This window comes from Heteronotia binoei, chromosome 1 (assembly GCF_032191835.1).
Source record: "Heteronotia binoei isolate CCM8104 ecotype False Entrance Well chromosome 1, APGP_CSIRO_Hbin_v1, whole genome shotgun sequence".
NCBI lineage: Eukaryota > Metazoa > Chordata > Lepidosauria > Squamata > Gekkonidae > Heteronotia > Heteronotia binoei.
The window spans coordinates 268,592,238-268,616,914 of NC_083223.1; the positions used below are offsets into that span (position 1 = coordinate 268,592,238).

A 24,677-nucleotide genomic window follows, 5' to 3' on the forward strand; every position below is an offset into this window, starting at 1 on the left:
TTCCTGACCGTTAGAGCGGTTCCTCAGTGGAACAGGCTTCCTCGGGAGGTGGTGGGCTCTCCTTCCTTGGAGGTTTCTAAACAGAGGCTAGATGGCCATCTGACAGCAGTGAGGATCCTGTGAATTTAGGGGGGAGGTGTTTGTGAGTTTCCTGCATGGTCCAGGGGGTTGGACTAGATGACCCTGGAGGTCCCTTCCACCTCTGATTCTGTGATTCTACTCCTTCACTACATACAGCACAACTAGAAGACAACGTTAACAATACTGATGAAGTGGCAACATGAAACGCATCCGTTATTGTAACCCATTGGTGGAAGAAGGCCACAGAAGGGGATAGGCGAGGCTCCCTGGGGAGAGAGTGCCAGAGGCCACCACCAAGAAGGCTCTCTCCCGGGTTGCCACTCGCCTGATCTAGGGGAAAACCCGTTTCTGAGCTGCAGAGCCTATATATAAGTGGGGCAGGCCTGCAGTAAGATGCCTTTTGTTTTTCTAGTGCAGATTCTGTGGCTTGCATGGCCACGTGATGGGCAGATATTAAACAGGGGCAGCTTTCTCAGTGACTGCCATCTCCGTGCCTGTTGAATTTCTGTTCGAAGCAGCCATGGCAGCCATGACGGAGTGGGAGTGGGAGAGGGTGAGAACAAGGAATCCTAGACTCACAAGAGTTGGAAGGGGCCATAGAGGCCATCTGGCCTATCTCCCCTGCTCAATGCAGGATCAGCCTAGAGCAGGGCTGGGGAACAGTGGCTCTCCGGATGTTTTTCTTGCCTACAACTCCCATCAGCCCTAGCCAGCATAGCCAATGGCTGGGGCTGATGGGAGTTGTAGGCAAAAAAAAACATCCGGAGAGCCACTGTTCCCCACCTCTGGCCTAGAGCATCCCTGGCAAGTGTTTGTCGAAGATTGCCAGCGAGGGGGAGCTCTCCAGATCGAACATTCCCCAGTCCCTCAGCCTTTCCCCCTAGGGCTTGGTCTCCAGGCCCCCGATTATCCGAGGGACACATCACTTCGGCCCTTGTCAGTTTGGTGTAGCGGTTATCTGGGAGAACCAGGTTTGATTCCCCACTCCTCCGCTTGCACCTGCTGGAATGGCCTTGGGTCAGCCACAGCTCTCGCGGAGCTGTCCTCAAAAGGGCAGCTTCTGGGGGAGCTCTCTCAGCCCCACCCACCTCACAGGGTGTCTGTTGTGGGGGAGGAAGGGAAAGGAGATTGTGAGCCGCTCGGAGACTCTCCTTGAAAGGGCAGCTTCTGGGAGGGCTCTCTCAACCCCACCCACCTCACAGGGTGTCTGTTGTGGGGGAGGAAGGGAAAGGAGATTGTGAGCCGCTCGGAGACTCTCCTTGAAAGGGCAGCTTCTGGGAGGGCTCTCTCAACCCCACCCACCTCACAGGGTGTCTGTTGTGGGGGAGGAAGGGAAAGGAGATTGTGAGCCGCTCTGAGACTCTCCTTGAAAGGGCAGCTTCTGGGAGGGCTCTCTCAGCCCCACCCACCTCACAGGGTGTCTGTTGTGGGGGAGGAAGGGAAAGGAGATTGTGAGCCACTTGGAGACTCTCCTTGAAAGGGCAGCTTCTGGGAGAGTTCTCTCAGCCCCACCCACCTCACAGGGTGTCTTTTGTGAGGGAGGATAGGAAAGGAGATTGTAGGCTGCTCGGAGACTCTCCTTGAAAGGGCAGCATCTGGGAGAGCTCTCTCAGCCCCACCAACCTCACAGGGTGTCTGTTGTGGAGAAAGGAAGGTAATGGAGATTGTGAGCCACTCTGAGATTCAGAGTGAAGAGCGGGATATAAATCCAATATCATCATCATCTTCTTCTCCCTCCCTTAGTGAGCAGGCCCCATGGCCCTATCCCAGGTTTCATTCCTCCGCCACCATCGACTAGAGCGGGACTTGTTCTCTCTTTAAAGAAAAAAACGCAATATGGTGTCTTAAATGCCGGGTCTGGGTTCTGCAAGGGCATCTCTGTTCTGTTTCCCTTCCCTGCTTGGAGCGCCTGTCCTAACGCTGGCTTTTCTTCCTCTCTATCCCTGCAGGGCCCCCTCCATTCGCCTCTGGATTCGGCCCGGGGCACGCGGCACCACGGCTTGGTGGAGAGGGTGCAGCGGGACCCCCGGCGCATGGTGTCTCCGGTCTCCCGCTACATGCGTCAGATATCCTTTTGGGCCGCGTTGGATGCTCTTCTCCCCCTCCTTCCCTCCTGCTCGCTTTCCTCCCTCCCTCTTCCCGGCTCCGGGGATGAAAGCGGCTTCAGCAAGAACTCCCCCCTGCGTTTGGGGCGTCTGCTTTCTCACACTCGCAGCCCTTCCTCCTCTCTCCTGCCCCGCCTCGAAACCTGTGTCTTCCTTAACGCCTCCCTCCTCACGTGGACAGCTCCCCCTACAGCCCCGCATACCTGTCGCCTCCTGCCGAGCCTAGTTGGAGGAGGTAAAGTTTGCCCTGTCTTTTGTTTGTGGGTTCAAGCAGGTCCCTCACGCCCGTCCCCCCATGCCTCTGTTTCTATTCCAGCACCCAAGTTTGGTGCGAGCAGGGACTGTGACTCCTCGCATTAGGATCTGGGTCTGAGCTCTCAGAATTCCCGGTTTAAGGTTGGCTATAAACAAAAAAACCCCAGCTCGTTCGCTTTGAGTCCTGACTTCGGAGGTGAGCGGGGTCAGCGCTCTTCCTCGTCTGTTATTTGGGTGCCCGCGAGAGCTGATGTGGTGTAATATCTAGAATATCCAACTAGGGTCCGGGGGACCCAGGTTCGAATCCCCGCTCTGCCATTAGAAGCTCACTGGGTGACCTTGGTCCAGTCACACGCTCTCAGCCTCATGTACCTCGCAAGGTCGTTGTGAGGATAAAATGGAAGGGAGGAGGACGACATCAGCCGTTTTGGGCCCCCCGTGCGATGATGTTAGCCATTTTGGGCCCCCGTGGGGAAGAAAGGCAGGGTATAAACAAAGTAAATAAAGAAATGGAAGGGGGAAAGGGGCTTTGCGCCCGATCAGGAGCGCTCTGCTTTTGTTACGCCTTTCCTCGTTCGAAGGCCGAGTCGTCTCCCAGGCCTTGTCTCCAGATGGTTGTTTCCAGGGCTTTTTTTTTTTTTTTGTAGCCCCTCTTACGTAGCCAATCCTCCAAGAGCTTACAGGGCTCTTCGTACAGGGCCTGCTGCAAGCTGCAGGAGGATTGGCTGCATCAGGAGGGCGCGGCCAAATATGCAAAGGAACTCCTGCTAGAATTCTACCCCTGGGCCACACACCCCTACTGTAGCCAATCCTCCAAGAGCTTACAGGGCTCTTCGTACAGGGCCTACTGTAAGCTCCAGGAGGATTGGCTACATTAGGGAGGTGTGGCCTAATATGCAAAGATGCTCCTGCTAGAATTCCATCCCTGGGCCCACACACCCCTGCTGTAGCCAATCCTCCAAGAGCTTACAGGGCTCTTAGTGCAGGGCCTACTGTAAGCTCCAGGAGGATTGGCTGCATGAGGAGGGTGTGGCCTAATATTCAAAGGAGCTCCTGCTACCTGGTTATTTCTGTGAGCGGAGCCTTTCGCTGAAGACAGGGAGGTGCTTTCAAAATCTGCCTCCTCCTCAAGCCTGTCCTGTAATTCTAGTCGGGCCTCAACAGCAGAACCCGGGAGAGCTGCTTTCTCATTTTCCCAGCGGCGGCGGGTCGGCCTCCTGCGAGGCTCTTGAGGCAGCTCGTTTGAGACAGGCCGCTTCCGAGGCCAAGGTTTAGGAGGAATCCGAAGGAGACTCTGTCCTCCTCCCCGTGCTAAGCACCACTAAGAACATCAGAGAAGCCAGGTTGGATCAGGCCAGTGGCCCCTCCAGTCCAACACACACAGAGGCCAAAAAAACCAGGTGCCATCGGGAGGTCCACCAGTGGGACCAGGACATTAGAAGCACTCATATTGTTGCCCCTCCAAAGCACCAACAATGCAGAGCATCCCTGCCCCAGACATAAGAACATCAGAGAAGCCCTGTTGGATCAGGCCAATGGCCCATCTAGTCCAACACTCTGTGTCACACAGTGGCCAAAAAAACTAGGTGCTATCAGGAGGTCCATCAATGAGACCAGGACACTAGAAGCCCTCCCACTGTTGCCCCTCCCAAGCACCAAGAATACAGAGCATCACTGCCCCAGACAGAGAGTTCCAACAATACCCTGTGGCTGATGGCCACTGATGGACCTCTGCTCCTTGTATTTATCCATTCCCCTCTTGAAGCTGGCTATGCTTGTAGCTGCCACCACCTCCTGTGGCTGTGAATTCCATTTGATCATCTGATGCTCAGGTCCTGCAGCTCTTAAGCATTTGGCCATGTTGGATCAGGCCAATGTTGGATCAGGCCAATGGCCCATCCAGCCCAACACTTTGTGTCACACAGTGGCCATAAGAACATAAGAGAAGCCATGTTGGATCAGGCCAGTGGCCCATCCAGTCCAACACTCTGTGTCACACAGTGGCCATAAGAACATAAGAGAAGCCAATGTTGGATCAGGCCAATAGCCCATCCAGTCCAGCACTCTGTATCACACAGTGGCCATAAGAACATAAGAGAAGCCAATGTTGGATCAGGTCAATGGCCCATCCAGTCCAACACTCTGGGTCACACAGTGGCCAAAAAAACCCAACCAGGTGCCATCAGGAGGTCCATCAGTGGGGCCAGGACACTAGAAGCCCTCCCACTGTTGCCCCCCTCCCCAAGCAGCAAGAATACAGAGCCTCACTGCCCCAGACAGAGAGTTCCAACAATACACTGTGGCTAAGAGCCACTGATGGACCTCTGCTCCTTACGTTTATCTTATCCTCTCGTGAAACTGTCACTAATGGTACATTCCTAGGTTTTGCCAGGTCCTTGCGCTGGCGGGAGCAGGAGGGAGCTTTCTGGGAGTGGGGAGGCCATGCCCCCAGTGTGATGATATCGTGCAGAAGTGAAGTCATCGCGCCAGGGGACATCGCATGGCAGCGCTGTGGCTTTGGGGTGAGCTGTGGTAAGATGGTTTTTTGCCCCAAAACTAGAGTTGTCATGCAACGTCCCCGGCATGATGATGTCACTCCCCCATGATGTCATCCCATAGCGGACACTGCACGGGGGCTTGCTTGATTGGCGCGGGGTCAGTGGAGGGCAGGAGCCCATGAAATTGAGCCAATTGGGAAGTCTGTGCCCCATCTGGATGACTGTTCTGTTCTCGAAGGTCATGGCTGGGGGGTGGGGCGGAACTGGGGGGATCAAACCCTTTAGCAGACAGTGATGTGAGGAGCAGCCCTCCTCAAATGTCCTAGGACAGGGCTGGCCAAACTGCAGCCTGGGAGCCACATGTGGCTCTTTCACACATATGGTGTGGCTCTGGAAGCCCCCATTGCCCCACTGGCTGGCTTGGAGGAGGCATTTGTCTCTTTAAGTTCCTCCTCCAAGAAGCCAGGCCAGTTGGTGGCTTGGAGAATGCATTTAAAGTTGCTTTCTTTCCTTCCTTCCTTCCTTCCTTCCTTCCTTCCTTCCTTCCTTCCTTCCTTCCTTCCTCCCTCCCTCCCTCCCTATTCTCTCTCTCCCTCCCTCCCTCTCTCTTTTCCTCCTTCCTTCCTTCCTTCCTTCCTTCCTTCCTTCCTTCCTTCCTTCCTTCCTTCCTTCCTTCCTTCCTTCCTCCCGCCCTCCCTCCCTCCCTCCCTCCCTATTCTCTCTCTCCCTCCCTCCCTCTCTCTTTTCCTCCCCTCTCCCTTCCTCTCTCCCTTCCTTCCCCCTTCCCTCCTTCCTCCCCTTTTTCTTCCCTCCTCCCTCCCTCCCCCCTTCCCTCCCTCTTTTCCTCCCTTCATTCCTCCCTTCCCTCCTTCCTCTCTCCCCTTCCCTCCCTCCCTGCCTCCCTCCCTTCCCTCCCTCCCTCCCTTCCCCTTCCCTCCCTCCCTCCCTCTTTTCTTCCCTTCCCCCTTCCTCCCTTCCCTCCCGCTTTTCCTTCCTTCCTTCCTTCCTTCCTTCCTTCCTTCCTTCCTTCCTTCCTTCCTTCCTTCCTTCCTTCCTTCCTTCCTTCCTTCCTTCCTTCCTTCCTTCCTCCCTCCCTCCCTCCCTCTTTTCCTCTCTCCCTTCCTTCCCCCTTCCCGCCTTCCTCCCGCTTTTTCTTCCTTCCTTCCTCCCTTCATCCCTCCCTTCCCTCCTTCCTCTCTCCCCTTCCCTCCCTCCCTCCTTCCTCCCTCCCTCCCTCCTTCCTTCCTCCCTCCCTTCCCTCCTTCCTCCCTTCCCCTTCCCTCCCTCCTCCCTCCCCTCCCTCTTTTCCTCCCTTCCCCCTTCCTCCCTCCCCTCCCGCTTTTCCTTCCTCCCTCCCTCTTTTCCTCCCTTCCCCCTTCCTCCCTTCCCTCCCACTTTTCCTCCCTCCCTCCCTTCCTTCCTTCCTTCCTCCCTCCCTCCCTCCCTCCCTCTCTCCCTCCCTCTTTTCCTCCCCCCTCCCTTCCTCTCTCCCTTCCTTCCCCCTTCCCTTCTTCCTCCCTCTTTTTCTTCCTTCCTTCCTCCCTCCCTCCCCCCTTCCCTCCTCCCTCCCTCTTTCCTCCCTTCATCCTTCCCTTCCCTCCTTCCTCTCTCCCCTTCCCTCCCTCCTTCCCCCTTCCCTCCCTCCCTCCTTCCTTCCTCCCTCCCTTCCCTCCTCCCTCCCTCCCTCTTTTCCTCCCTTCCTCCCTTCTCCCTTTCCTCCCGCTTTTCCTTCCTTCCTTCCTTCCTTCCTTCCTTCCTTCCTTCCTTTCTTCCTTCCTTCCCTCCTTCCTTCCTTCCTTCCCTCCTTCCCTCCTTCCTTCCCTCCCTCCCTCCTTCCTTCCCTCCTTCCTTCCTTCCTTCCTTCCTTCCCTCCTTCCTTCCTTCCTTCCTTCCCTCCTTCCTTCCCTCCTTCCCTCCTTCCCTCCTTCCCTCCCTCCTTCCTTTCCTCCCTCCCTCCTTCCTTCCCTCCTTCCTTCCTTCCTTCCCTCCTTCCCTCCCTCCTTCCTTCCCTCCCTCCCTCCTTCCTTCCTTCCTTCCCTCCTTCCTTCCTTCCTTCCCTCCTTCCCTCCCTCCCTCCTTCCTTCCCTCCTTCCTTCCTTCCTTCCTTCCTTCCTTCCCTCCTTCCTTCCTTCCTTCCTTCCTTCCTTCCTTCCTTCCTTCCTTCCTTCCTTCCTCCCTCTTTTCCTCCCCCCTCCCTTCCTCTCTCCCTTCCTTCCCCCTTCCCTCCTTCCTCCCTCTTTTTCTTCCTTCCTTCCTCCCTCCCTCCCCCCTTCCCTCCTCCCTCCCTCTTTTCCTCCCTTCATCCCTCCCTTCCCTCCTTCCTCTCTCCCCTTCCCTCCCTCCCTTCCCTCCTTCCCCCTTCCCTCCCTCCCTCCTTCCTTCCTCCCTCCCTTCCCTTCTCCCTCCCTCCCTCTTTTCCTCCCTTCCTCCTTTCTCCCTTTCCTCCCGCTTTTCCTTCCTTCCTTCCTTCCTTCCTTCCTTCCTTCCTTCCTTCCTTCCTTCCTTCCTTCCTTCCTTCCTTCCTTCCTTCCTTCCTTCCTTCCTTCCCTCCCTCCCTCCCTCCCTCCCTCCTCCCTCCCTCCCTGCGATGTTTATTTCTGGTGGCTCTCAAACATCTGACGTTTATTCTGCGTGGCTCTTACATTAAGCAGGTTTCGCCACCCCCGTCCTGGGACAATCCTTGGCCTGCTCTTTGTTGTGGGGGGGGGGGGTGAGGGGGGACAAGGTCTCCTGGGTCAGCAGAAGGGGTCTATCAAACTGGTGTGAAGGCGTCCTGCAGGTATTTTTGTGTTGCCTCCGCTCATCCGTTCCTTTCTCTTCTCCTCCACCGCTTCCAAGCTTCTTTCACGCTTCGGTGGTGGGTCGGGGATTCTCAGTAGGGGGTCTCCGTGTGCCTCTCAACCCTCCTATCCCCTCCGCAGAAGCTTGCAGCTTTTCGCCTGCCACACATACCCTGCGGCAAGAGGGTTCAGCGGGGTCTTGTCCACACGCTGAGGGGTGGCGTGGGTTGTGCCAGCGGAAGCAGGGGAGGGAGGGAGCTACAGGGAGACGGGGGGGGGGGGGCGCGGGAAGAAGAAACGAAAACGCTTTCGGTTCTTAAGCAGAACAGAGTGCTTAAGAAACGTCTTTGCACGCCTCCTTCAGAAGAAGTTAACTTATCTGAGGAGGGTATAGGACCTCTGCACCCCTCATTACACGTGTGTAGCCTCTGGAGTTTTCAGGATGTGGCCCTGGGCTGTGGGCAGGAGAGGACTCCAGCTTTGCTATCCGTTTCCTTCTCCCGCCCCCTTAACGTTCTTCTCCCACTAGCTCTCCTTCCCCCTCGCTTATTCCGTCTCTCCCTTCTGCCCCAGTGGCCTTTACATTCCACCCCCGTTCTTCTCTCTGTCTGCATTGCCAAACTATTAATCCCCTAGCGGGGAGGGGGTCTTCGCTCTGCCTCCCCCCCACAACCAAGTAACCCTCCTGTTTTTTGTTGTGAAGGACCATGCCCTGGGGTAAATTTCCCACGGAGAAAGGACACCTGTTTAGGCTGCCGACGGTACTCAACAGGTGAACCATTTTTCGATTCCATATTTTTTTTCCTCCCCTCTCATCTCTTTCTCTCTCAACCATTCCAAGCTGTTGATGATTGGACCTTTGTGCGTCCCGTCGCTTAAGAGAAGACGTGGTCTCTGTGAATTTGCGGGGAGGGGGAAACGCTGAGTGTAAAGGGTGAACACATGAAACCGCTGTAGACAGATACACCGTATCAGACCTTTGGTCCATCTAGTCAGTCTACTCAGAATGGCAGCAGCTCCCCAGGGAGAGCAGTTTGGTGTAGTGGTTAAACGTGCAGACTCTTATCTGGGAGATTCCCCACTCCTCTCGCAGCTGCTGGAATGGCCTTGGGTCAGCCACAGCTCTCGTAGGAGTTGTCCTTGAAAGGGCAGCTTCTGGGAGAGCTCTCTCAGCCTCGGCTACCTCACAGGGCGTCTGTTGTGGGGGGAGGGAGGGAAAGGAGATTGTGAGCCGCTCTGAGATTCAGAGTGAAGGGCGGGATATAAATCCGATATCATCATCTTCTTTTTCTTCCTCATTACCTGCTACCTAATCCTTTCACTGGAGGTGCCTGGGATTGAACCTGGGACCTTCCGTATGCCGAGCAGATGCTCTGCCGCTGAGCCACAGCCCCTCCCCAGGCTCTCCAATGTCCAAGGCAAAGGTCTTTCCCATCCCCTAGTGCCTGGTCCCTTTCTTAACTGGAGGTGCCTGGGATTGAACGTGGGACCTTCTGTATGCCGAGCAGATGCTCTGCCACTCATCCATAGCCCCTCCCCAGGGCTCCCCAGTGTCCCAGGTAAAGGTCTTTCCCATCCCCTAGTGCCTGGTCCTTTTCTTAACTGGAGATGCCGAGGATTGAACCTGGGACCTTCCGTATGCCGAGCAGATGCTCTGCCGCTGAGCCACAGCCCCTCCCCAGGGCTCCCCAGTGGACTCCTAAGCCGCAGTCCTTCCCTTATGAACATATGAGGCTGTCTTTTACCGAATCAGACCCTTGATCCCTCAATCAGCCTTGTTTACTCAGATTGGCAGCCGCTCTCCAGGATCCCTCTTCAACTGCCGCCTGGTCCTTTTAACTGCAGATGCCGAGGATTGAACCTGGGTCCTCCTGCATGCCAGGGAGATGCTCTGCCTCTGAGCCACAGCCCTTACTCGGGCAGACAGTGGTTCTCTGGGATCTCAAGCTGAGGTTTTTCCCGTCACCTTGATCCGTTCTAACCCTCGGCGATTTCATTGCTCAGCAATTTCATGGAGTGCCCACGAGTTCTCGTCTTGTGAGAAAGGGAGAAAAGCCCTTCTTTCTCTGCCTCCTCCATCCCATTCATAATCTTGTCAACCTCTATCATGTCACCCCGCAGTCGACGTTTCTCCAAACTAAAGAGCCCCAGCCGTTTTAACCTTTCTTCACGGGGAAAGTGTTCCAACCCTTGTATCCTTCCAGTTGCCCTTTTCTGCGCTTCTCCCAATGCTATAATATCTTTTTTGAGGTGCGGTGTCCAGAATTGTGCACAGCGCTCCAAATGAGGCCGCACCGTCGATATATATTGATTTATTTTGTTATATCTGCCCTCCAAGTCTGCAGAAGGGAGGGCATCCCACCTCGTCAGGGTAAAAATTCTCCTGTACTCATAATTTTACAGGCAGGTTTCAGAGGAGGCAGGTCAGTAACAGACCATTGCAAGCTTTTAGACCACTCAATAGCTAAATATGCTTCCACTTGGGAAGCAGAAGGTCCTCAGTTCAGTCCCCAGCGTCTCCTGTAAACGGCTGTGAAGTAGCAGCAGGAACTGAGGAAGGCGGTTCCTCTGTGTGAGACCCCAGAGAGCTGCTGCTGATCAGAGTACACGGTGCTCTGTCGGATAGAGTGCCCTCAGCGCAGTGGCGTGTCCTGTGTTCTAAAACCCTGTCGGGATCCGATGCCAAACAAGTCCAGATCCTTGAGGCTGGTTTATCACAGATCCCTTGGGTTGCACCTTTAGCATCTTCTCCCATTTTCTTCTTTTAAGAACCTAAGAACAGAACAGAAGCCATGTTGTATCAGGCCAATGGGCCATCCAGTCCAACACTCTGTGTCACATAAGAACAGGAGAGAAGCCATGTTGGATCAGGCCAATGGCCCCTCCAGTCCAACACTCTGTGTCACATAAGAACAGAAGAGAAGCCATGTTGGATCAGGCCAATGGCCCCTCCAGTCCAACACTCTGTGTCACATAAGAACAGAAGAGAAGCCATGTTGGATCAGGCCAATGGGCCATCCAGTCCAACACTCTGTGTCACATAGGAACAGAAGAGAAACCGTGTTGGATCAGGCCAATGGCCCATCCAGTCCAACACGCTGTGTCACATAAACACAGAAGAGAAGCCATGTTGGACCAGGCCAATGGCCCCTCCAGTCCAACACTCTGTGTCACATAAGAACAGAAGAGAAGCCATGTTGGATCAGGCCAATGGCCCCATCCAGTCCAACACTCTGTGTCACATAAGAACAGGAGAGAAGCCATGTTGGATCAGGCCAATGGCCCCTCCAGTCCAACACTCTGTGTCACATGAGAACAGAAGAGAAGCCATGTTGGATCAGGCCAATGGCCCATCCAGTCCAACACTCTGTGCTACACAGTGGCCAAAAAAACTCAAGTGCCATCAGGAAGTCCGCCAGTGGGACCAGGACACTAGAAGCCCTCCCACTGTGCCTTCCCCAAGCACCCAGAATACAGAACATCACTGCCCCAGACAGAGTTCCAACGATAAGCTGTGGCTAATAGCCACTGAGAAAGAGCCCCGTGGCGCAGAGTGGTAAAGCTGCAGTACTGCAGTCCTAAGCTCTGCTCACGACCTGAGTTTGATCCCGGCAGAAACTGGGTTCAGGTAGCCGGCTCCAGGCTGAAATCTGCCGTGAAAACATTGTGAAAGCAACATCACTCCAGAGTCGGAAACGACTGGTGCTTGCACAGGGGCCTACCTTTACCTTTTGAATAGCCACTGATGGACCTCTGCTCCGTATGCTTATCCAGTCCCCTCTTGAAGCCGTCTATGCTTGTAGCTGCCACTACCTGCGGCAGTGAATTCCTCGTGTGAATCACCCTTTGGGTGAAGAAGGGCTTCCTTCGATCCGTTCTAACCCGACTGCTCAGCAGTTTCATTGAACGAGTTCTCATATTGTGAGAAGGGAGGAAAAGTCCTTCCTTCTCTATCCCATGCATTTTTGGCAGCTTATCAGTTGCCCTGGTAGGACGGATGCTTCCCAATGCAGACATCGACAATAACCCTCCCCAGTGGGCAACGTCCAGAGGTCAGGGCTGGCCCTAGACTGTCTGGCTCACTAGGCAAGGCTAATTTCCGGCACACACACATCCCTTGTACTGATAACGCCACGGGGCACCCAATTTGGCACCCCCCAGAAGGCCGGCACCCTAAGCAGTCGCCTGGTTTGTCTAGTGGCGGGGCCGGCCCTGCTGGAGGTAGACTGCCTCTGGACGTGCACGTTCCCTTGAGTCGCCCTGGCGAGCGATCGCTGATAGATCTGTCCATGAATATGTCTGATACCTGTTTAAGGCAACCAAACAGAGAAACACGGGGAAACGGAGCAGGGGAAAAAAAGGTAAGGATACCTCCGCAAAAGACCAGCCTCAGAAACTGATACAAAGCTTATCAGTGCTTCATAAGTAAGAAACGACACCTAAATATATAGTGAAACCAATCGCAAAGTAGAACATTAGCCGTTTTCGCGAACCCAAGTCTCACAGAAGGCAAATCAAGGCCAGTTTGTCCAAAAGAACAGAGCTTAGGAAGAATCAGCCTTTGCCATCGCCTGGACCTTTCTTTTGGACAAATCGGCGTTGATTTGCCTTCTGTGAGACTTGGGTTCGCGGGCGCGGTCGGTGTTCTTTTTTTGCGATTGATTTCACTGTACATTTATGTATCGTTTCTTACTTACAAAGCACCGATAAGTTTTGTGTTGGAGGTATCCTTACCTTTTCCCTGCTCCCTGTTTAAAGCTGCCCAAGCGTTGTTTTTGGTGCGTTGTTTGCAGCGCCGAAGTTCCACCTTGGAACACAGAACAACCGTTCTGTCCCAGTCAGTCCCCACAGGGCTTTTTCTGAACAGGAACCCAGTTCCGGCTGACTTGGTGTCAGGGGGTCTAAAAAAAAAAGCCCTATGTGAAACAATGGTGACATCGAGGGGGTGTGGCCTAATATGCAGATGAGTTCCTGCTGGGCTTTTCCTACAGAAATAAGCCCTGAGTTCCCATCTTGGAATGTTGAGACGGACCATCCTTGGAGCACACAGCTCCCCGTCACGGTGCCCCTTTCCCCGTTGGCCTAGCTTTACCCCCACCCCGTCTCGGACAGCCGTGGCTTCCCAACCTCCTCCTCCCTTCCCTGATTCTGTGCTCGCTTCAACGGACAAGGGGAATGAAAGCCCGCTCTTTCGTTTGTTGTGGGCGAGCGCAGCACGCAACGGGATCCTCCGACAATGGCCCCCTTGTTCTTCCCCGGGGAATGCTGGCAGTTTCCTTTGCCTTTCATCTTTCCACCCCAGCCCCCGGAAGGCGTCCTTAAAATGCTGGCGCCCCAGCCCACGGAACAGTCCCTCTCTTGTCCGGGCCTCTGGGGTTTTTTTTTGTTAATTCGGCATGGCTTCCCACCCCATCTCCGGCCCCCTCCCTCTTCTCTCCAGTTGGGAAAAAGCAGGAGTCCAGTCGCACCTTTAAGACCGACCAAGTTTTATTCAGAATAGGTCCGGGCGGGCAGCCGTGTTGGTCTGGAGCAGTAGAACAAACCAGGAGTCCAGCGGCACCTTTAAGACCAACAGAGTTTTATCCGGAACGTAAGCGTTCGTGTGCACGCCGACTTCTTCAGACGAGCGGACAGGGTATAGTGGGCTGAAATACGTGAAGTTGATGGGTTAAGAGTGTAAACTGACACAAAGGATCGAATGGCAAAATAGCGTAACAAACGGGAAGGTCCTTTGGTCTGGACAGCGATAAAAGGTAATAAAAGTTGCCTGTTAATTGATGTTGCTCTAACAGGCAACTTTTATTGCTGTCCAGACCGAATGGCCTTCCCGTTTGTTACGCTATTTTGCCGTTTCATCTTTTGCGTCAGTTTGCACTCTTAACCCACCAACTACGCGTATTTCAGCTCACCGTTCCCTATCCCCTTGTCCGACGAAGCGTGCGTCCTTTCGGAAGCTTACATTCTGAATGAAATTTTGTTGATCTTAAAGGTGCAACTTGGCTCTTATTATATTCAGAAAGTAAGCTTTTGTGTGCACGCACACTTCGTCAGACAATGAAATGGGGTACAGTGAGCAGTTATATATAGCTGGTGGGCAGCAGGTAAGCTTTCAGCTGGGAATGGTGGGGGGGGGGGGTTGAACCTGGGACCTTCTCTGTGCAAAGCAGATGGTCGGCTTCTGAGGAACCACCCTTCCCTGTGTCCGGGGCGCAGTGGTATAATCCACAGTCCCTTTCCCTTGTTGAACCATTAATTCCCTTAAAGGATAGCTCTATTGGCTTTCTAGAACAGCTCTCCCAAACCACATGGGAGAGAAGCGTGTGATTTTCTCAGACAGGCCATCTGGCAAGGTGGGAGGCCAACACCTCCCTGTGATGGATCTCCAGGACACAAAGACCCTTCTCCTGGGTTCCCGATGAAGGCTGCCAGTTTAACCCAGACTTGCAAGCAATAGAGCAATTAAGCCAGTTTGGTGTAGTGGTTAAGAATGTGAACTGGGTTTGATTCCCCACTCCTCCGTTTGCACCTGCCGGTGTGACCTTGGTTCAGACATAACTCTCACAGAGCTCTTATGCTCAAGAGCAGTTCTGGGAGAGCTCTCTCAGCCCCACCTACCTCGCAGGATGTCTGTTGTGAGGAGGGGAAAGGAAAGGAGATTTGTAAGGCGCTCTGAGACTCCTTTGGATAGCGACGGGCGGGATATAAATCCAATCTCTTCTAAGGTGCTTCTGGGCTCCGTTCTAAGCATTCTAAAGACCAGCCTGGCTCTCCTCTAGGCTTAGCAGCTCTAGTATTTCTTTTGACACAGGCAAGAGACGTAGGAGAGCCCTGCCTTCCCCTTAGCAGTCCTTGATTCTTACCAAAACCTGTAAGCAACCGGGGGGAGGGGGAGTGAAAGAAGATAACAGCACTAGTAGAAAAGAGCAAGAGATCGGTAACACCTTAAACATTAACGACGTTTGTGACAGGGCAGGAGCTTTGGCGAGTCACCGCTCACTTCTGAGAGCCAATGCGGTGTAGCGTGGTTAAGTGCGCGGACTCTTGATCTGGGAGAACCGGGTTCGATTCCCCACTCCTTCACTTGCAGCTGCTGGAATGGCCTTGGGTCAGCCATAGCTCTTGCAGAGTTGTCCTTGAAAGGGCAGCTGCTGTGAGAGCCCTCTCAGTCCCACCCACCTCACAGGGTGTCTGTTGTGGGGGAGGAAGGTAAAGGAAAGATGAATTGTGAGACTCTTCGGAGCGGAGGGCGGGACATAAATCCAATATCTTCATCTACCTCACAGGGTGTCTGTTGTGGGGGAGGAAGGTAAGGAGATTGTGAGCCACTCTGAGATTCAGAGTGAAGGGCGGGATATGAATCCAGTATCATCATCATCTTCAAAAGCGACTCAATGACAATCTTGAAGCAGGCAGCTAGACAAACCTTGTCAGAGGTGCTCTCGTCTGATCCTGCATTGAGCAGGGGGGTTGGACTAGATGGCCTCTAGGGCCCCTTCCAACTCTGGTGTGCTATGGTTCTATGACTCATGAAAGCTCCGTCCACTGCCACAGATTTCGTTAGTTATTAAGGTGCTGCCGGACTCTCGCTTTTTTTCTACCGCTAAGAACAGTCTTAACACAGCTACCTGTCTTGTTCTAGAACTGGGTGCAAGCGTGAAAGATGGACAGACGCTGCCTGTTTTGGAAATCAACGCAGCGGTCGGCATCAGGACGACCTGCTAGGTGTAGGGGTGGGGAAACAGCTACGGAACTAGCAAGCGCGGCTGCATTTAGCAGTAGGGAGGCTTTTTGGTGTCGCACCCTCGCGTTAACGAGTCGCACAGCCCGCTGCCCTGTTGCCATAGCGACCTGGCAGCTCACAGCTGATGTCAAACCTGGGGATTCGACTTGGCTCTTGTTTTTTAAAAAATAACAATTATCGCAATAACGGTTTTTCTTTGCCTCCAGAACAAATTCCGACTCTGCCCTGCACACAAGCGTAATGAACCCCAACCCACAGGACGCGTACCTGGGCCCCTCCCAGGGCGTTCCCCCTCCGAATCGCAAGACTGGTGAGCCCAATTCCCCTTTTGGCCTTTATTTATTGACTTTATTTAGATTTATATGCCGCCCACTCTAGGCGGAGAACGGTCGTGGTGAAACAATTTAAATGACAGTTATAAAAATAAAAACATATGAACAATTTAAACTACGTAAAAGGTGCTCTAAGAAAGATTTTTTTATAACAGGGTGGTTTATCAATATCAGTATCTCAGTTCTTCGATCCTTTGTTGCTCGGTTGGCAGACTTACAGATAATATCGTTCAGCGACATAGCACATTAGTTGTTACAGGCCTGTCGAAAAAGTTTTGGTTTTTACAGGCCCTGCGGAACGGGGAGAGGTCCCGCAGGGCTCTTGTGGCCTCTGGGAGAGCATTGCATAACGTCGGTGCTGCCACTGAGAAGGCCCTGGCCTGTGTAGAACTTAGTCTGCCCTCCCTTGGTCCGGGGACGGATAACAGATTTCGACCTCCTGAACACAGCACTCTCTGGGGTATATATGGGGAAAGGCGGTTCCTTAAGAACATAAGAGAAGCCATGTTGGATCAGGCTAATGGCCCATCCAGTCCAACATTCTGCGTCACACAGTGGCCATAAGAACATAAGAGAAGCCATGCTGGATCAGGCCAATGGCCCATCCAGTCCAACACTGTGTCACACAGTGGCCATAAGAACATAAGAGAAGCCATGTTGGATCAGGCCAATGGCCCATCCAGTCCAACACTCTGTTTCACACAGTGACCATAAGAACATAAGAGAAGCCATGTTGGATCAGGCCAATGGCCCATCCAGTCCAACGCTCTGTGTCACACAGTGACCATAAGAACATAAGAGAAGCCATGTTGGATCAGGCCAATGGCCCATCCAGTCCAACACTCTTTCACACAGTGACCATAAGAACATAAGAGAAGCCATGTTGGATCAGGCCAATGGCCCATCCAGTCCAACGCTCTGTGTCACACAGTGACCATAAGAACATAAGAGAAGCTATGTTGGATCTGGCCAATATATGTGTGTGTGTGTATACACACACACACACACACACACACACACACACACACACACACACACATATATATATATATATATATATATCACTAATAGCCACTGATGGACCTCTGCTCCATATTTTTATCCAGTCCCCTCTTAAAGCTAGCTATGCTTTAGTTGCCACCACCTCCTGTAGCAGTGAATTATAAGATAGATCCTCGGCCATAGACAGATAGACAGATCCTCGGCCATATAGGGCTTTGAAGGTCAGTACCAACACTTTGAAATGGGTCCGGTGCACAATAGGCAGCCAGTCCTTGGAGAAGGAGGGGAGGACTTAAAGTATTGGGGAAGGGGACTGGGGGAAGAGGTTAGAAGAGTTTTAGGCAAGGATGCCAGAACGGGTGTCCAGATCGCCCTCTGCCTTTGCATGCGAAGAACAAATGCATCAGATGGATCTTTTCGCTTCCAAGACTTTGAACGTAGAAAGATGAACATGCCCGCCTCCGGTCAGTCAATTTTTGGTTCCCCCGCCCCCCCCAGCTTCTACCTCACTACCTTGGTGTATTTTGAGGTATTTATAGCTTCCTGAGAGATGCGTCAGATCTCCACGCTCCATATCGTAGTGACTTACGGTGCAGAGCGGTAAAGCTGCAGTATTGCAGTCCAAGCTCTGCTCACGACCTGAGGCCAGCCCCGGCAGAAGCTGCGTTCACGTAGCCCGCTTGAGATTGACTCCGCCTTCCATCCTTCCGAGGTCGGTCAGATGAGTCCCCAGCTTGCGGGGGCGGGGAAGCGTAGATGACTGGGGAAGGCGATGGCAAACCACCCCGTTAAAAAGTCTGCCGCGAAAATGTTGCGATGCGACGTCGCCCCAGAGTCGGAAACGACTGGTGCTTGAATATGGGGGGACCACCTTTACCTTTTTATGGAGCATATCTGCCTTCTTGACTTGAATTCCTGTAATAATTCGCTTTCCCTGGAAAATAGTGGTTGTGAGTGAGAGGGGGGCTATGACTGAAGGATTCTGCGTTCTCATTCCCACTCAGACAATATTTTATTGTTTTTAAATTGTTTTATTTTTGTCTATTTTTAACCTGATGTACATTGCCCAGAGCCTGGCCTTGGCCCAGATGGGGCGATTAATAATAACAATAATCATCACCACCTTGAGAGTGCCAGTTTGGTGTAATGGTTAAGTGTGCTGACTCTTATCTGGGAGAACCGGGTTTGATTCCCCGCTCCTCCATTTGCAGCTGCTGGGATGGCCTCGGGTCAGTCATAGTTCTCATAGGAGTTATCCTTGAAAGGGCAGCTGCTGTGAGAGCTCTCTCGGCCCCGCCCACCTCACAGGGTGTCTGTTGTGGGACGAGAAGATAGAGGAGATTGTAAACCGCTTTGAGTCTCTGATTCAGAGAGAAGGGCGGCGTATAAATCTGCAGTCTTCTTCATAATAATAATAATAATAAATCGGGCAAGTTGTTCAAAGCTTAAGCCCTACCTTGCAGGGATGTTGTGAGGATGAAACAATGGAGAAGGAGAACTGCATAAGCCCCCCACTGAGAGCACTGAAATAAAAGCCCCACATTCAGTCCCTGCCCCTGACAATATTCTTTCATCTTTGTTTTCAGGTTACCTGGATGGGGACGTTGACAGCAAAGGTAAGTCTCCGCTTCTTCACCAGCCCAACTGGTGGACCTCCTGACGGCACCTGGGTTTTGGCCACTGCGTGACACAGAGTGACGGACTGGATGGGCCACTGGCCCTGATCCAACATGGCTTCTCTTACGTTCTTACATTCACCCTCTTTGGGCTCACCTTTTAAGAGCCCTTTGGCTTCTTTGTAAGAGCTGGCTTGGCTCAATTTTAAGCATTCATAGTGCTGAAGGCAGGCCTAGCTGAAAGATGTCATGAGCCCTGGGTGGGAATCCCACCTGCTATCCACTTGTGGCCTCAGGGACCCACAGACCACAGTTTGGAGGTGACTGGGGGAAGGTGAAGAAAGGGACTAGGTTCTTACTAAGATAATGTACAGGAGAGTTTCCAAAAGTTCTTCATGGAAGTCCTCAACATCTGTCATTGCAAAGAACAGCTTTTGCCGCTGGCAAGATCAGGGCTTCTCTTAGGTACTTTTGCCCAGGGCTTTATTGGTAGCAGGAAATTAACAAAATGAATAATTTGCCTATTAGGCCAGACCTCCCTGGTGTAGCCAATCTTCCAAGTGCATACAGTAGGCCCTGTACTAAGAGCCCTGTAAGCTCCTAGAGGATTGGCTACAACAGGGAGGTCTGGCCTAATATGCAAAGGAGTTCCTTCTACCAAAAAAAAGCCCTGCTTTTGCCTACACTCAGCCCAACGGTGGGTTGCTCTCTGCTGAAGCCCCAAAAGCATCATCCGGAAGAGCAGGTTCAGTCCCCCCAAACCTACAAATCCTCTAAGAAAATGAGCTTATAGCCAGCTTCAAGAGGGGATTGGATAAACATATGGAGCAGAGGTTCATCAGTGGCTCTTAGCCACAGCGTATTGTTGGAACTTTCCGTCTGGGGCAGTGATGCTCTGGATTCTTGTGCTTGGGAGGGGCAGCAGGGGGAGGGCTTCTAGTGTCTTGGCCCCACTGGTGGACCTCCTGATGGCACCTGGGTTGTTTCAGCCCCTGTGTGACACAGAGTGTTGGGCTGGATGGGCCATTGGCCTGATCCAACATGGCTTCTCTTATGTTCTTATGGCCACTGTGTGACACAGAGTGTTGGACTGGATGGGCCATTGGCCTGATCCTACATGGCTTCTCTTATGTTCTTAGCCACAGCATATTGTTGGAACTCTCTGTCTGGGGCAGTGATGCTCTGTATTCTTGGTGCTAGGGAGGGGCAACAGTGGGAGGACTTCTAGTGTCCTGGTCCCACTGGTGGACCTCCTGATAGCACCTGGATTGTTTCAGTCGCTTTGTGACACAGAGTGTTGGGCTGGATGGGCCATTGGCCTGATCTAACATGGCTTCTCTTATGTTATGTTCTTGGAGCTTTGGGGGGGGGGCAACAGTGGGAGGGCTTCTGGTGTCCTGGCCCCACTGGTGGACCTCCTGATGGCACCTGGGTTGTTTCAGCCCCTGTGTGACACAGAGTGTTGGACGGGATGGGCCATTGGCCTGATCCAACATGGCTTCTCTTATGTTCTTATGGCCACTGTGTGACACAGAGTGTTGGACTGGATGGGCCATTGGCCTGATCCAACATGGCTTCTCTTATGTTCTTATGGCCACTGTGTGACACAGAGTGTTGGACTGGATGGGCCATTGGCCTGATCCAACATGGCTGCTCTTATGTTCTTATGGCCACTGTGTGACACAGAGTGTTGGACGGGATGGGCCATTGGCCTGATCCAACATGGCTTCTCTTATGTTCTTATGAGCTTGCGCTCCCCTGAAGTTAAAATAGCTTCTTCCTTCTGCTCTGGACAGCTCAGCCTTATCTTAGCAAAAGGGACTGATAGGGATTGCACCCCCACCCCCACACACCATGCCCTTTTCTTTAGTTTTTAGCTCCTCTAGCATTTGCAGGGGGGTGGCTGGAGCATGCTGGGAAATGTAGTTTCCATCCAGTGGGTTGATTGCTTTCCGTCGTTTTCCTTGCCCCGGCTGCTAACGGGTTGTCTTGTCTCCCCCTCCTGCTTTCCAGTGTTTGTTTTCCAAGTGCCTTCCATCGAGGAGAGCCTCCCAGACGACGGCAAGCAGTTGCTGAAGCCCTGGGACACCAAAAAGGTGGGTGGAAGTGCGCATTTGGGAAAGGGGGACTCATCGGAGTCAGGGGAACCGTATGGCCGGAGGCAGAGGTGCGGCTCTCCGGACGGAGCAGTTCTCAGGGGGTCCGTTTGCCCCTGCCCTTCAGCAAAAGCGGCTAGCCTGAGAAAAGAGAGGTGCACACTTCTTTAATTCGTTCCCTCCTTTCAAAGAAAGAGGGAGGAAAGGTGGAAACTCCAGTACCTAAAAAAAATCCAAACTCCAGTACCTAATTGTAGTGCTTTCCGTGGACCAGGGAACATTGTACCTTACACGTTTCTGACACACTCAGGAAAATGCTGATTGCCACTTTGGGGTCAGGAAACAATTTTTCTCCAGGCCAGATTGGGCAGGGATTGTGGAGGGGTGGGGGTGGGGGTTGCCATCTCTTGAGCACAGAGCAAGCATCACTGGGGGTGGTGGTGGGGAAGTGTTTGTGAATTTCCTGCATTGTGCAGGGGGTTGGACTAGATGACCCGGGGAGGAGGGGGGTCCCTTCCAACGCTACGATTCTGTGCCTTGGAGGCCAGAGGGGGGGTCTTGCCATCCCAAGCCCTGTCACTGTTTCCTTATGCAGGTTACTTTCTTAATCAGCTTAGACCCCTGATGCGTATGGTTTGCCTCATGACTGCGAGGTGACGTGATCGAGGTTGATAAGATTATGCGCGGGATAGAGAAGGCAGAAAAAGAAGTCCTTTCCCCCCTTTCTCACAATACGAGAACTCGTGGGCATTCGATGAAATCGCTGAGCAGTCGGGTTAGAACGGATAAAAGGAAGTCCTTCTTCACCCAAAGGGTGATTAACATGTGGAATTCACTGCCACAGGAGGTGGTGGCAGCTACGAGCATAGATAGCTTCAAGAGGGGATTGGATAAGCATATGGAGCAGAGGTCCATCAGGGGCTATTAGCCACAGCTTATCGTTGGGACTCTCTTCTGGGGCAAGTGATGCTCTGTATTCTGGGTGTATTCTGGGGGGGGCCACAGTGGGAGGGCTTCTAGTAACCTGGCCTCACTGATGGACCTCCTGATGGCACTTGGGGTTTTTTGGCCACTGTTTTGCACAGACTGTTGGACTGGATGGGCCATTGGCCTCATCCAGCACAGCTTCTCTTATGTTCTTAAGTTACCCATCTCTGGGTTACACATGGGAAGAGTCACAACGCTGCAACCTGCTCCTGCCTCCTTTTCCTCCTGCTAGCCTCCTCCCATTTCATCTCCCCCTTCCTCCCCTTTCATACCCCCCCGTTAAGCTCCACCCTCTTCTCCCCTGTTCTCTGCCTGGCCTCCAACCCCGTGGGCCCAGACAGCTGCTGTTCTCCCAGCCAGGCCAGCTCACAGCCTCCTTTGAGCTTCTTTGGCCAGGCTGCATCAGCTGCCCATTGGTGGAGGCTACTGCGCTTTTCTGTCCTGGTTCCTGCCCTGCTTGTTCTTGCGAGTGGGCCCCAGGGCTTGTCTTGCCCTCAGGCGCTTTCCCGCCCTAAAGATCACCTGACTGGGAGGAGGGGCGCTACTCCCTCAGTTCTCTCCATGCCGCCGCCCGAGAACCTAAGACACTGAGGTGACAGAGAATTCACAGCGGGGCAGGAGGGAGGGATGTGTGTCTGCCCAGAAGACCACTCGGCGAACAATGTTTGTTTACAGGTAAATGCAACCCCGTTTTCATCTTCATGGCTTCTCTGCAGCCCCACATGGGGAGAGTAGCAAGCTCACTGAATGAAGGAGGTGGGCATGAACCTCTCAAAGGAGGAGACCACAGAGGACCACCTTCCTAATGGGTGCTTAGCATCACATAATGACCTTCACCCAGAGCAGCGTTAGAACAGAACAGCGAGCTTTGAACAAGTGTCCCAAATGAAATACCTGCAGGGACATGTTTTCTGTGGCCCCAGAAGGCAGGACCAGAACCAACGGGTTGAAATTAAATCAGAAGAGCTTCCGGCTCAACATTAGGAAGAACTTCCTGACCGTTAGAGCGATTCCTCAGTGGAACAGGCTTCCTCGGGAGGTGGTGGGCTCTCCTTCCTTGGAGGTTTTTCAACAGAGGCTAGATGGCCACCTGACAGCAATGAGGATCTTGTGAATTTAGGGGGAAGAACTTCCTGACCGTTAGAGCGGTTCCTCGGTGGAACAGGCTTCCTCGGGAGGTGGTGGGCTCTTCTTCCTTGGAGGTTTTTAAACAGAGGCTGGCTGGCCACCTGACAGCAATGAGGATCCTGTGAATTTAGGGGAAGGTATTTGTGAATTTCCTGCATTGTTCAGGGGGTTGGCCTAGATGACCCTTGGAGGTCCCATCCAAGTCTACGATTCTATTCTATGAAATAAAACGTTATTTCGGAGAGGGCTGTGACACCTGAAGTAGCATTGAATAGCCCTGCAGTCAAGGCAGAGTGTGAGGGCCCCTGCCAGTCCCCAAGGATGGGATTGCACGAGGACCCTGGCCATGTGCGACATGAGAACTGAGAGACGATCCCTGGCAAACGATCCCAACCAGGGCATCACTTTGTGAAACTTCGTGAATGGAAAGGGCATAAGTGAGAACCCCTCGCTGTCTCCATGCTGCAGTTGGAATCGTTGCATACTTAAAAACCAATATTCTGAACGAAGCACCAGGGCAGTGCAAAAACAAAAAGGGGGTGGGGGCAGAGAAGGATATGTAAGGTAGAAAGAAAAATAGAATAGCGGTTCCTCAGTGGAACAGGCTTCCTTGGGAGGTGGTGGGCTATTCTATTTTTCTTTCTACTTTACATATCCTTCTCTGCCCCCACCCCCTTTTTTTTTTGCACCCTGTCAGGAAGGTCACAGAATCATAGAGTTGGAAGGGACCTCCAGGGTCATCTAGTCCAACCCCCTGGACCATGCAGGAAACTCACAAACGCCTCCCCCTAAATTCACAGAATCTTCATAGCTGTCAGATGGCCATCTAGCCTCTGTTTAAATGATCTGCCTGAGTTCGCAGAATCAACATTGCTGTCAGAAGGCCATCCAGCGATACACAGTTGTTGTCTATATGCCATGGATTCAAATATTGCTAACGTTGTAAGGCCCTTAATCCCCTGATTTATAGGAGGTGGGCGTTTATCTCTCCCATGTTGTAATAGGAGTCTTTTAGCAGTAGTAAGGTCAGGGAGCGTCCGTTTCCATCTGCTGTCGGATGGCCTCCAAGAATCGGGCAGGCAGTTTGAAAGTACGTAAGCATCCTCGGTCATCAATAAACATTCTAATGCAGAATTGATCTGGGCCATCGCTTCCTCGCAAAAAAAGCCAAACGATGGGACATGGTGTGTGTTTGAGGGACACGCTGTGTGAGTTACGAATGAGATGGATGGAATGTTTTCTTTTTTTTCTCTGACAGAAAAGCAGGGCAGGATCTTACGCAGCTGTGGCTCTTTCACACATATTTTGTGGCTTTCAAAGCCCCCGCCATTCTATTGGCTGCCTTGGAGAAGACATTTGTCTTTTTAAATCACTTCGCCAAGCCAAGCCAGCTGGTGGCTTGGAGAATGCTCCTTCCTTCCTTCCTTCCTTCCTTCCTTCCTTCCTTCCTTCCTTCCTTCCTTCCTTCCTTCCTTCCTTCCTTCCTTCCTTCCTTCCTTCCTTCCTTCCTTCCTTCCTTCCTTCCTTCCTTCCTTCCTTCCTTCCTTCCTTCCTTCCTTCCTTCCTTCCTTCCTTCCTTCCTTCCTTCCTTCCTTCCTCCCCTCCCCTCCCCTCCCCTCCCCTCCCCTCCCCTCCCCTCCCCTCCCTTCCCTTCCCTTCCCTTCCTTTCTTTAAAGTTACTTTCTTTCCACCTCTCTTTCATCCCTCCCCCATTTCCCTCTGATGTTTGTGTCTTGCAGCTTTCAATCCGACATTTATTCTATATGGCTCTTATGTTAAGCAATCTTGGCCACTCCTAATCTTAAAGAGGAAGATAATAATGAAGGCTCTCTCCCCGCCACACACACAAGCTTGAGGGACCTTCTGCTAGCTGGATTTGTGTCATCAAACCCCCAAACCTCTTGCTTGCTTTTGGATATGCGTATTGTGGGGGAGGGGTGTGAGTGTTGTGAGGCGGAGATCTGTCTGGAGGCCTGGAGGGATGTTCCCAGCAAACCCTGCTGGGTGGTTTGTCCTTTCTAAGCTGCAGACTACCTGAAGCCCTCCCTTCAAGTAG

The 24,677-nt window shown here is 52.8% G+C and overlaps 1 protein-coding gene across 1 annotated transcript in view; it reads left to right on the top strand.

Annotated features, from left to right (window-relative positions):
- CRTC2 (CREB regulated transcription coactivator 2) overlaps positions 1-24,677 on the top strand; it is an 81,458-nt gene that overhangs the window by 29,373 nt on the left and 27,408 nt on the right. The window contains 6 exon segments of the mRNA XM_060255790.1: positions 2,031-2,147; positions 2,360-2,421; positions 8,423-8,491; positions 15,667-15,770; positions 18,381-18,410; positions 20,424-20,506. Coding sequence (XP_060111773.1) covers positions 2,031-2,147; positions 2,360-2,421; positions 8,423-8,491; positions 15,667-15,770; positions 18,381-18,410; positions 20,424-20,506 — 465 coding nt within the window.